This window comes from Chiloscyllium plagiosum, unplaced genomic scaffold (genome assembly GCF_037043375.1).
Source record: "Chiloscyllium plagiosum isolate Xiang-an unplaced genomic scaffold, Cpla_swu_hap1 HiC_scaffold_4, whole genome shotgun sequence".
Lineage (NCBI taxonomy): Eukaryota > Metazoa > Chordata > Chondrichthyes > Orectolobiformes > Hemiscylliidae > Chiloscyllium > Chiloscyllium plagiosum.
Window position 1 is genome coordinate 103,798,567 of NW_028270142.1, and position 13,319 is coordinate 103,811,885.

General features: G+C 40.4%; 1 protein-coding gene across 1 annotated transcript in view; it reads left to right on the forward strand.

Moving 5' to 3' along the window:
* Positions 1 to 13,319, forward strand: part of cibar1 (CBY1 interacting BAR domain containing 1) — a 76,905-nt gene that overhangs the window by 52,544 nt on the left and 11,042 nt on the right. The window contains exon 7 of the mRNA XM_087986531.1: positions 1,921 to 2,034. Within this exon, the coding sequence (XP_087842657.1) occupies positions 1,921 to 2,034 (114 nt within the window). The remainder of the gene's footprint in view (positions 1 to 1,920; positions 2,035 to 13,319) is intronic.

Sequence of the window (13,319 nt, forward strand, 5' to 3'; positions counted from 1 at the left end):
CCACCCCTACCCCCCCCCCCCTCTCATTTATCTCTCCACTCTGCAGGCACCCTGCCTCTAGGCCTGATGAAGGGCTTTTGCCCGAAACATCGATTTTCCTGCTCCTCAGATTCTGTCTGACCTGCTGTGCTTTTCCAGCACCACTCTAAACTAGACTCTGGTCTCCAGCATCTGCAGTCCTTGTTTTACCATCTTTCTAAGTGTACTTTATCAATTTCCTTGAACATTTTATGTACCTCAATTTCATCTTCCCTCATTCTTCTGAACTCTAGAGAATATTTGCCTAAAATGTTCAATCTCTCTTCATGAAACAAACCCCTCATCTCTGAATCAATCTAATGAACCCATTCGTCCTCAAGTAAAGGTGTAAAATTGTACTCCAGGTATGATCTCACTTGTACAGTGCAACACTTCCTTCTTTTGGCAATAAATGCTAAAATTCCATTTGCTTTCTTTATTTCTTGCTGTACCTGCCCAGTAGATTGCTACGATTTGGCATGAGGCCATCCAGATCCTTCTGTATTGAAGCACTCTGAAGATTCTCTCCCAAAGTTATCTTTTTATTCCTCTGACCAAAATGAATAACCTCTCACTTATCATTAAGCTATGTTTGCTAAGTGTTGGTTTTTTTCATCTAACCTATCCATATCCATTCGTAACTTTTTCTTTTTTTATATATAGAGTCTTAGAGTTGTATAGAATGGAAACAGAGCCTTAGGTCCAACTCATCCATGTCCTAAATTAATCTAGTTCCATTTGCTAGCATTTGGTCTGTATCCCTCTTATTTCTTCATTGTAACTTACTTTCCCACTTATTTTAGTGTCCCCTGCAAATTTGGCTATAGTACTTTGAATGTCCACATCCAAGTCATTAATAAAGATTGTCAATGGTTGGGACCCAAGTCCAAGCCCTGTGACACCCCACAAGCTATATCTTGCCAACCAGGAAAAAGACCCATTTATCCCAACTCTCAGCTTTCTGTTGGTTAGATAATCCTCTATCCAAACTAATAAATTACCCCTAGCTCAAGACAAAGGCTCTAAAGCAGCTCACAGCCATATTTTCTAGGACAGTTACGAACAGGTAATAACTTCTGGCCTAGGTAGGATGAGTGTGTCACTTGCTTATGATCAAATAATATAAAAAAGGTTCTGTTTTATATTGGAAGATTTTCAATGGTTCATTTGGGTTGTACTTTAGAATGCTGAGGAGTATTTTCCACTCCAGACTAGTTAATGGTAAAGGTGCTATTTGCGGAATTGTTGATTCCTCTTTTGAATTGCCAGCATTTTGTTGAACAAGTAGTTAGGTTATGTTGATTTTACGGATCTTGCTCTTAAAAGAACGGGTTGGACAGATTCAAATCCAAATTCTCGGGGAACTCTTTCTTCACTGACTATGCATAGACTTATGTTGGTTTTCTGAACTCGGGCTACATTGTGTGGAGTTCTTCAGTGATATTGAAGAACAATGCAAGGACCATGCGGGTAACTAACTGTCCAGCACACCATCTGTCTCTGGAGAATTGATGGAATGTACATGGTGCCAAGAGAGTGAATTTTTTCTATGAATAGTTACATGCAGCTTTATGTCTTGACTGTGGGGATGTAGATATGTAGTGAAAACTGATTTATGAAGAAATGTGCCTGGGCATAAGAGAACAGAAATGTATCACGTGCTATTTAGGACACTATATAGCTAGGAAATGAACTCCGCACATATGAATTTTGTTTAATATAAATGTAATCTTGTTAACTATTCATTTTATAAAATGTATAATGGTATTTTGCAATTTGATTCAGGTGTAATTGAATGCTATTTTACAATGCAGGGATACTTTAACAATGATTTGAAGTACTACACAATACTTTCTATAGATGAATTAATACATCAAATTCTTTATTATTTACTTCAAATAGAAAATTTTTGGGGACTTCATCACAATTCAAATGGCGTTCCATGCAAAAGCTTTAGAGGTTTATAGCAAAGCATATCAGCATATACAGAATATCGATGAAGAAGCAGATATGGAGGTAAGTTGTATTTTAAGATTTTTAAGGCTCTTGTGAAGACAATATTCAACATATGCTTTTACTTTTAATAATACTGGCCTTTATATCTCAATGACCAGAGAGTTATTGGAGCAGCATAGACTGGAATTGCTCACCAGGACTGTGTTGAATTCCTGATCCACTGAACCTGTGGAAATTGTGTGGAACGTTGAAACTTTTGATGCACATTTCCCCATCATATATAATCCTCCAGAAAACCTCTTGAAGTTGGGGACTTCAGAGGGTTCTGACTCAGTTAAGCTTAATGTGATCATTTGAATTAGGAGCAGATATCTCTTGAACCTGTTCTACCAATCATTAAGTTCATGGTTAATCTAGCTGTGTTTTGAATACCACATTTCCATTTACCTTGACAGTCCTTAGATTCTTATTAGGCAGAAGAATCAATCTACCTTTTTCTTAATCTATTCAATAATCCCGTCTCACCTTGCCTTCTAAAGTAGAGTTTGAAAGTCACACAACCTTCAAAGAGAAAACATTTCTCCTCGTCTGTCCTGACAGGGCAACTTCTAGTTTTTAAACATTGCCTGTCCTAGTTCTGGACTCACCCATAAGAGGAAATATTCTTTTCACATCAATGTTGGCAAGACCATTCAAGATCTTATACAGGTCAGTTAAGTCATCCCACACTCTTCGAAAGTGCAGAGGAAACAGGGCCAGCCTGTCCAATCTACCTTTGCAAAACAACCCATTCAGTCCAGGTATCAAGTTAGTAAACCACCTGTGAACCATCTGTGGTGTACTTACACTTTATAGTTAGAAACCCTACAGCTTGGAAACAGGCCATTTGGCCCAACAAGTCCACACTGACCCTTCGAAGAGTAACCCTGCGGATCCATTCCCCTATCCTATTACTCAACATTTATCCCTAACTAATGCACCTAACCTACACATGAGTGTAGTTGCATCCTTCCTTTAAATAAGGAGATTAAAACTGCATACAGGGTTTGAAATGTGGTCTTACCAATGCCCTGTATAAATCCTTACTTTTATGTTCATTTCAACTCATAGTAAAGACTATATCACATTAGCCTTCATGATTACATGCTGTAACTGCATACAAACATCTTATGATTCATGCACTTGAATACCTAAATCCCTTTGCACTTCAGAATTCTGCAGTCATTTTCTGGTTAAGTGATGGTCTGCTTTGTTTCTATTCTTCCTGCCAAAATTAACTCCACGTTATTCTCCATCTGCCATCCCTAACTGTCTCAGGCAACTTCTCTGTATCCATCTTCAAATATCTTATGTCTTTAAAATAGAAGCAAGAGCTTCAACCTTGCCATCAAACATGGCTATTCTGCCCCAGGCCTCAACTCCTCTTTTGTAACAGCTCATCATAGCTCTCTACTGCTCAATATTTCAAAAATCTATCTATCTCCTTTTTAAATATTTTAAGTGATTTAGTCTCTACAAATTTCTGGTATAGAGAATTCTGGACATGCAGTACCTTGTGGGTGAAGAAATTCCTTCAGTTCTCAGTTTTAAATTAATTTCCCCTTAATTTGTTATTATACTCCCTAGTTCAAGATACCCCAAAATCTACCCTGTCAATGCTGCTCTGAATCTTGATTTGGAGATGCCAGTGTTGGACTGGGGTGTACAGAGTTAAAAATCACACAACACCAGGTTATAGTCCAACAGGTTTAATTGGAACCACGCTAGCTTTCGGAGCACCGCTCCTTCATCAGGTGGTTGTGAAGTACACAATTGTAAGACACAGAATTTATAGCAGAAGTTTACAGTGTGATGTAACTGAAATTATACATTGAAAAATACCTTGATTGTTTGTTGAGTCTCTCATCTGTTAGAATTACCATGATAGTTTCACTTCTTTCATATGAAAATCACAAAACTCATTTTAAAAGTGACATTCTCAGGTTAACTGTAACAATTGGTGTCAGCGAGATAAGATGTTAGGATGTTAAGATGTTGAAGGGGTTAGCAGTTTTTGAGCAAAGTACAATGTAACTCTGCAAGTATAAATTCGCCCCACAAACGTATTTAATTGGAACCACGCTAGCTTTCGAAGCACGACTCCTTCATCAGGTAATTGTGAAGTACACAATTGTAAGACACAGAATTTATAGCACACTACATCTGTGTGCATGTGGGTTTTTGTGTATCTGTCCGTCTGTCTGGGGTGGGGGGTTGTGAGTATGAGAGAAAGTGTATATGTGTGTGTGAGTGTAAAGTGTCTAAGTCTGTAAGAGGATATGTGTGTGTGATCCCACACTCCTACAGACACACACATTCCCACACTCTCACATGCATCCTCTCACAGACGTAGACACTTTACACTTACATACACATGCACTCTCTTTGACACCCACAACCCCCCATCCCAGACAGACAGACAGACACACAAACCCACATGCAGATATATACATATACGTTTGTGGGGTGAATTTTTACTTGCAGAGTTACATTGTACTTTGCTCAAAAACTGCATGAATCCATGTAAGATTCTGTTAACTCACTTTTTAGAATTAGAATCAGTCTAAACATTATGGCACAGACAGCAGCACACAGGGGGCTAACATGTTCAACATCTTAACATCTTATCCGGCTGACACCAATTGTTACACTTCACCTGAGAATGTAACTTTTAGAAAGAGTTTTGTGATTTACATATGAATGAAATGAAACTATCATGGTCATTCTAACAGATGAGAGATTCAACAAACAAATATCCACAAAACCTGTTGGACTATAACCTGATGATGTGATTTTTAACCTCTGAATCTTGTATGTTTCAGTAAGATCACCGTTCATTCTTCTAGGCTGTAATGAATAAAATTCTAACTAGTTTATCTGTGCTTGATAAGTCACCCACTTCATTACAGGAATCAACTTGAATCTCTTTTGAACACTCATATCCCTCTACGCTGTCTTCTTCAAAACCTACTTTCTGACCTTTCTGCCTGTCTTCTGCAAATATAGCTATCATGTCTTTGTTCCCCTCATCTCAGTAATTAATGTATGTTGTAAAGGGTGAGATCCCAGCACAGAACCCTGTGGGACGCCAATATCACATCTTGCTAATCAAACACCCATTTATTCCTACTGTATGTTTGTGCCAGCCAGCCAAGTTCTTACACATTGAGCTGTTAATTTCACAATAACCTTTGTTGTGGTAACTCATTTATACAGTATACTAGGTCTACAGGCTTCCTTTTGTCCACTGTTCTTGTTACTCCTTCAAAGAAATCCAATTTTTTAAAAATTAACCTATTTTTCTAATCAACCTGTTCAGAGATGTTATTAAATACCTCTATAGTAGGTATGACTTGAACATGGGCATCCCAGTCTATGGATAGGAACACTACCACTGCACCACAAGAACCCCCCCCCCCCCCAATGAAGTTGAATACATTGAATGAACGTAATTTAACACAACGGGGTATGTTGACCCTTCCCAATTACCTTGAGATTTTTTCTAAATGTGTAGCTGTAATTTCTTTAATGATTTACTTTAATACATTTCCTATGACAGCTGTCAAACTATCTACCGTGTAGTTATAGAGTCATAGATGTACAGCATGGAAACAGAGCCTTCAGTCCAACCTGTGCATGCCGACCAGCTATCTCAACCCAATCTAGTCCCACCTGCCAGCACCCGGCCCATATCCCTCCCAAACCTTCCTATTAATATACCCATCCAAATGCCTTTTAAATGTTGCAGTTGTACCAGCCTCCACCACTTCCTCTGGCAGCTCATTCCATACACGTACCACCCTCTGTGTGAAAAAGTTGCCCCTTAGGTCTCTTTTATATCTTTCCCCTCTCACCCTAAACTAATGCCGTCTAGTTCTGGACTCCCTGCACCCCAGAGAAAAGACTTTGTTTATTTATCCCTCATAATTTTGTGAACCTCTATAAGGTCAGCCCTCAGCCTCCGATGCTCCAGGGAAAACAGCCCCAGCCTGCTGAGTCTCTACCCATAGCTCAAATCCTCCAACCCTGGCAGCATCCTTGTAAATCTTTTCTGAACCCTTTCAAGTTTCACACCATCTTTCCGATAGGAAGGAAACCAGAATTGCACACAATATTCCAACAGTGGCCTAACCGATGTCCTGAACAGTCGCAACATGACCTCCCAACTCCTGTATTCAATACTCTGACCAATAAAAGAAAGCATACCACCTTCACTATCCTATCTACCTGTGACTCCACTTTCAAGGAACTATGAACCTGCACTCCAAGGTCTCTTTGTTTAGCAACACTCTCGAGGACCTTACCATTAAATGTATAAGTCCTGCTAAGATTTGCTTTCCCAAAATGCAGCACCTCGCATTTATCGGAATTAAACTGCATCTGCCACTTTTCAGCCCATTGGCCCATCTGATCAGGATCCTGTTGTAATCTGAGGTAACCTTCTTCACTCTCCACTACACCTCCAATTTTGGTGTCATCTACAAACTTACTAACTGTACCTCTTATGCTCGCATCCAAATCATTTATGTAAATGACAAAAAGTAGAGGACCCAGCACCGATCCTTGTGTTAGCGCGGATGAAATGATATCAGTCCGAGCCTAGAGTGCGGTTCAACAATCGGTAACGTTTATTGCTACAGTAACGCCGGCGGAGACCAACCAAGGTCCGAATCTCGGCTGCTCTGCTCTTCCCGCGCGCAGCTTCATATTATATACTTTTAGTTGTCAGGATGTGTGGAATTTGAGGATGAATGGGATGATAGTTCCCCATCATCACTGGAGTAGGTGCGAATAGGCTGTTTCCTGCCGTCCCAGGAGAGTTGCAGGGCACGCACAATAGGGTGCTAATTGGTTTATGTAAAACGGGTCTGGGTATTATCTGCTTGTCTCTCTCTGTGAGGGCAGGGGCTAGCACCCCCCCCCCCCCCCCCCCTTTGTTCCCTTGGGGTGTTGGTGTGTATTGGTCTGTCCGTTCCTGTCTGGTGGATGCCTGTCCTTTGTGTCAGGATGGCTCCGTATCGATGGGTATGGGTGTGTTTCAGTCAGTCTCTTGATGTGATTAGGAGATGGGTTTCCATATTTAATTAATTCCGGAGTTTTGGTCCATGAGTCATAGGTAATGTTGGTCTAGTGTGGATTCTATCTGTCCTCTGTCTCCTATCTCCCAGTCACGTGGGCGGACCGGCACCTGCTGAGTTTTTGTGGGTTTAAAGCTGCGACTGCTGTTTAAAACACAAAAATGAATTCTTATCGTTTCCTGATGTAGGCATAGTCCCGTGGCAAATGCGGGGCGGCTCTGATGCCCGCTTGCACTTGTGACACTCCACTGGTCACAGGCCTCCAGTCTGAAAAACAACCCTCCACCACCACTCTCTGTCTTCTACCTTTGAGCAAGTTCTGTATCCAAATGGCTAGTTCTCCCTGTATTCCGTGAGATCTAACCTTGCTGACCAGTCTCCCATGGGGAACCTTGTCGAACGCCTTACTAAAGTTCATATAAATCACATCTACTGCTCTGCCCTCATCAATCCTCTTTGTTACTTTCTCAAAAAACTCCATCAAGTTTTTGAGACATGATTTCCCACACACTAAGCCATGTTGACTATCTCTAATCAGTCCTTGCCTTTCCAAATACATGTACATCCTATCCCTCAGAATTCCCTCCAACAACTTGCCCACCACCGATGTCAGGCTCACTGTTCTATAGTTCCCTGGCTTGTCCTTACCACCCTTCTTAAACACTGGCACCACATTAGCCAACCTCCAGTCTTCCGGCTCCTCACCTGTGACTATCGATGATACAAATATCTCAGCAAGAGGCCCAGCAATCACTTCTCTAGCTTTCCACAGAGTTCTAGGGTACACCTGATGAGGTCCTGTGGATTTATACACTTTTATGCGTTTCAAGACATCCAGCACTTCCTACTCTGTAATATGGACGTTTTGCAAGGTGTCACCATCTATTTTGCTACTTTCTATATCTTTCATATCCTTTTCCACAGTAAATACTGATGCAAAATACTTGTTTCTTATCTCCCCCATTTTCTGCAGCTCCACACAAAGGCCGCCTTGTTGATCTTTGAGGGTCCCTATTCTCTCCCTAGTTATCCTTTTGTCCTTAACGTATTTGTAAAAACCCTTTGGATTCTCCTTAATTCTATTTGCCAAATCTATCTCATGTCCCCTTTTTGCCCTCCTGATTTCTCTCTTAAGTATACCCCTACTGCCTTTATACTTTTCTAAGGATTCACTCAGTCTCTGCTGTCTATACCTTACATATGCTTCCTTTTTCTTAATCAAACCCTCAATTATTTTAGTCATCCAGCATTCCCTATACCTACCAGCCTTTCCTTTCACCCTAACAGGAATATACTTTCTCTGGATTCTCGTTATCTCATTTCTGAAGGCTTCCCACTTATCAGCCGTCCCTTTACCTGAGAACATCTGCCCCCAATTAGCTTTTGAAAGTTCTTACCTAATACCGTCAAAATTAGCCTTTCTCCAATTTAGAATTTCAACTTTTAAATCTAGTAGTTAGTTTTGTTGTTTTTCTGTCTAACTGCTTTTTGGTTATATTCCAGTCTAAGGGGAACTCTGTTGAATCGAAGAGAATGTTGGAAAATTAGCATGTCTACTACCTCATTATCAATGTCTTGTAAGATCGCAGGATGAAATCCATCTGGACCTAGAAATCTCTCACCCTGCAGCTCCATCAGTTTGCTTAGTACCTCTCCCTTGTGATTGTAATTTTGCTACATTACTTTGCCCTTCTACTTCCTATTTTACAGCTACTACTGGAATGTTTTTTTAATACTCTATAGTGAAGTCAGAATTTAGAACGTTTATTCACTTCATCCACTATTTCCTCATGCCCTACTATTATTAACGCACAGCAGTTCAGGCAGCATCCGAGGTGCAGGAAAATCGACGTTTCAGGCAAAAGCCCCCAATTCGTCAATTTTCCTGCTCCTTGGATGCTGCCTGAACTGCTGTGCTTTTCCAGCACCACTCTAATCTAGAATCTGGTTTCCAGCATCTGCAGTCCTTGTTTTTACCTACTATTATTAACTCCACACTCTCAAATGCTTCCTTTATTTCCTTTTTAAGTACCTGTAAAAATTCTTATTAGTTTTTATACAGTGAGGTAGCTTACTATCGTACCCTCATTTACTCCTCCTTATTAATCTTTGTCTAGAACTACCCCAGCCAGGGAAACTATCATCCCGGCATCCAGTCCATCTAGCCCTATTAGAATAAAAGTCGAGGATTCTCTAAAGGTAAACATGCAGGTTGAGTCTGTGATTAAGAAAGCGAATGCAATGTTGTCTCTTATCTCAAGAGGGTTGGAATATAAAAGCAGAGATGTACTACTAAGACTTTATAAAACTCTGGTTAGGCCCCATTTGGAGTACTGTGTCCAGTTTTGGTCCCCACACCTCAGGAAGGACATACTGGCACTGGAACATGTCCAGCGGAGATTCACACGGATGATCCCTGGAATGACAGGTCTAACAAATGAGGAACGGCTGAGGATACTGGGATTGTATTCGTTGGAGTTTAGAAGATTAAGGGGAGACTTAATAGAGACGTACAAAATAATACATGGCTTGGAAAAGGTGGATGCTAGGAAATTGTTTCAGTTAGACGAGGAGACTAGGACCCGTGGACACAGCCTTAGAATTAGAGGGGGTCATTTCAGAACAGAAATGCGGAGACATTTCTTCAGCCAGAGAGTGGTGGGCCTGTGGAATTCATTGCCACGGAGTGCAGTGGAAGCCGGGACGCTAAATGTCTTCAAGGCCGAGATTGATAGATTCTTGTTGTCTAGAGGAATTAAGGGCTACGGGGAGAACGCTGGTAAGTGGAGCTGAAATGCGCATCAGCCATGATTGAATGGCGGAGTGGACTCGATGGGCCGAATGGCCTTACTTCCACTCCTATGTCTTATGGTCTAATCCCTACAGTGCTGAAAGAGGCCATTCAGCCCATTGAGTCTGCACCAACCCTCCGAAGAGCATCCTCCCAGACCCACCATCCCAAAAGGGGTTTTCACCATAGCTAATCCACCTAACCTGCATGTTTATTGACTGGGAGGAAACCAGAATGCACCTTGTAGAAACTCAAGCATGACAGAGGGAGAACATGCAAACTCCACATAGACAGTTGCTCAAGGCTAAAATTGAACCCAGGATCATGTCGCTGAGGCAGCAGTGCTAACTGCTGTATCACCTAACTAATGTTTCAACAAGATCTCCTGTTTTCTAGGCCTTATTGCATATGAATCACATGAAGCTGGTTCATATTCACTGAGATCTGTGCAAAACAAACGGAATATTACAACAACACATCAACTAGCTCTGCAATTACTTCTTTTAAGACTCTAGGTACAGGGCTTAAGCTCCAGGATATGTCAGCTTTTAGTACTTAAATTGTCTCAATACTTCAGGAAGTGAGTAAGTTGTTGAAGCTGCAAGCTAACAAATATCTGTATCGCAACGGTTTTCATCCAAGGATCAAAAAAGAAGTGGTTAGTGAGATAGTTGATGCATTGGTTTTAATTTTTCAAAACTCTTTTTATTTGGGGATGGTACCATTACATTAAAAGATTACAGATGTAACTCTTTATTCAAAAAGAAGGGGAGACAGAAAGCAGGAAAGTATTGAGAAAATGTTAGATGTGATTATTAAAGAAATAAGATGGCACTTAGATAAGTTCAACAAAATCAGGCAGAGTCAACATAATTTTGGTAAAATCATCCAATAGATCAGTCAAAAATCATGTTTGACCAATCTATTGGAGTCTTTGAGAAGATAACACATGCTATGGAGAAAAAGGAACATGTGGATGTGCTGAACTTCGATTTCCAGAAGGCTCTTAGCAGGGTGCGACATCAAAGATTATTGCTGAAAATAAAACCTCATTGTGTAGAAAATAGCACATTGGCATGTATATAAGTTTGACTGGCTAAAAGGAGTGAGTATGTGTATAAATAAGAGTCTTTTCATGTTGGCAAGATGCCACAGGGATAGGTATGGGACCTCATTTGCAATTTATATAAATGATTTAAATGAAGGTACACAGGTACAGTTGCCAAATTTACTGATGACAGAAAGATCAGTAGCAATGTTGAGAACAGGACATAAAGGTTACAAAAATATATTGATAGGTTAAATGAGTTAGCAGAGATGTGGCAAATGGAGTAGATTGAGGCTAAGTGCTTACATGTGCTGATTCGTATGTACTTTTACTCTAGTGACTGTGAATGGTTTAAGTTCTTTGCCTTTGGTTGCCTCTTCAATTTTTGCTATTTTTGGAATGCTTTTATCACATCCTCTACTAATAAGAAAAATTGAATTTCCTGGTTTAAGGTCACTGGCATTTTCTTGTTTTCTATTATTAATTATTATTTCTCAATTATGTCCTTGAAGATTTATATGAGCATATGAATAAGGACAGGAGTAGGCCATTCAGACAGTTGAACCTGCTCTGCTTTTCAATAAGATCTAGGCTGATTTTAAACTCCAAACCACATTCCAGTCTACCTGATAACCTTTCATCCCTTTGCTTATCAAGAATCACTCAGCCTCTGCTTTAAACATATTCAAAGATTCTGCCTCTGCCACCTTTTGAGGAAGTGAGTTTCAAAGACTTAAAACTCTATCTCAGTCTTAAATGGGTGACCCCTTATTTTAATGAGTATCCCCTAGTTCTAGATTCTCCCACTAGAGGAAACATCCTTTCCGTATCCACTCTTTCATGCCCCCCTCAGGATCTTTTATGTTTTAATCTTTTATGTTTCACTCTTCTAACCCCATTGAGATGCAAGCTTAAACTGTTGATCCTTTCCTCATTTAAAAAAAAATTCCAGATATTAGTCTGAACTAACTCCAACATATCCAGCTATGGTCTCACTAATGCCTCATATGGTTGAAGCATAACATCCCTACTTTTTATTTAATTCCCATAAGACTTGGGTGCAGAAATAAGCAATGTGGCCCATTTAGGCTGCTCTGCCATTCAATAAGATTGTGGATGATCTGGTAATCCTAAACTCCACTTTTCTGCTTTATCTATGCCAGAGATGTCCTCAGTGATTAGAAATCGGTCTATCTCAGCCTTGAACATACTCAACAAACCAGTCTTGACACCTCTCTCTGGCAGATTTTCACAGATTCATCACCTCTCGGAAAGAAAAAAAGTTCCTCCTCATCCCTGTCTTAATGTCCTCTCATCTGAGACTTGGACAAAAAAATGATTGTGGTCGTTAAAGGCCAATCTCTGCTTCAGGACAATTGTGCAGGGGTTCATCAAGATCTTCCTGCTGTTCACTGATGATTGTATAATGTTCAGCAAAATTCACAACTCCTCAGATTCTGAAGTAATCTCTGTCCAAGTATAGAAAGACTTAGACTTGGGCTGACAAATGCCAAGTAACATACAAGCTACAGACAATGTAGCTTCTTGACATTTGATGGCACACTATCACTGAATCACACACTATGAACATCTTGAGGCTTACCATTTACTAGAAACTGAATTGGCTTATTCATATGAATACTGTGGCTATAGCAAATAACTCATTGTCTACCATGTACAAGGCAGAGTATGATGAATTATTTCCCATTTTCCTGATGAGTGAGCTTCAGTAACACTCAAAAGGCTTCTCCCTGTCCAGGATAAAGCTTGACTGGCAACACGTACACAAAAATTGACTTCTTCCATAGGGCGGCACGGTGGCTCAGTAGTTAGCATTGTTGCCTCAGCACCAGGTTCAATTCCAGCCTCAGGTGACTGTGTGGAGTTTGCACATTCTCCCCGTGACTGCGTAGATTTCCTCCTACAGTCCAAAGATGTGCAGGGCAGGTGAACTGGCTATGCTCAATTGCCCATAGTGTTAGGTGCATTCGTCAGAGAGAAATGGGTCTGGGTGCGTTACTCTTCGGAGGGTCGGTGTGAACTTGTTGGGCTGAAGGGCCTCTTTCCACATTGTAGGAAATCTAGGTAATCTAATCAAAAACCCTCTGTTGCAGGCGAGTCTCCTTAGACAACACCTTCAACTTGCCCTTGAGTGCCGATTATATCCTCCCTGCCTAGACACATCATCTATCTTATTTGATTTTAATATATTTGAAGGATAATCCATTTACTACTTTGTTTCCCCTTACTAATACACCACTGACACATTATTTGTGTGAAGTATGTTCATAATCACTAGCCTTTTTGTAAACATTAGAATGTGACTTTAACGATGTACCAATGTTACCTATAAATATATATTATACATGGTTTTTTTTCAAAAGGCTGT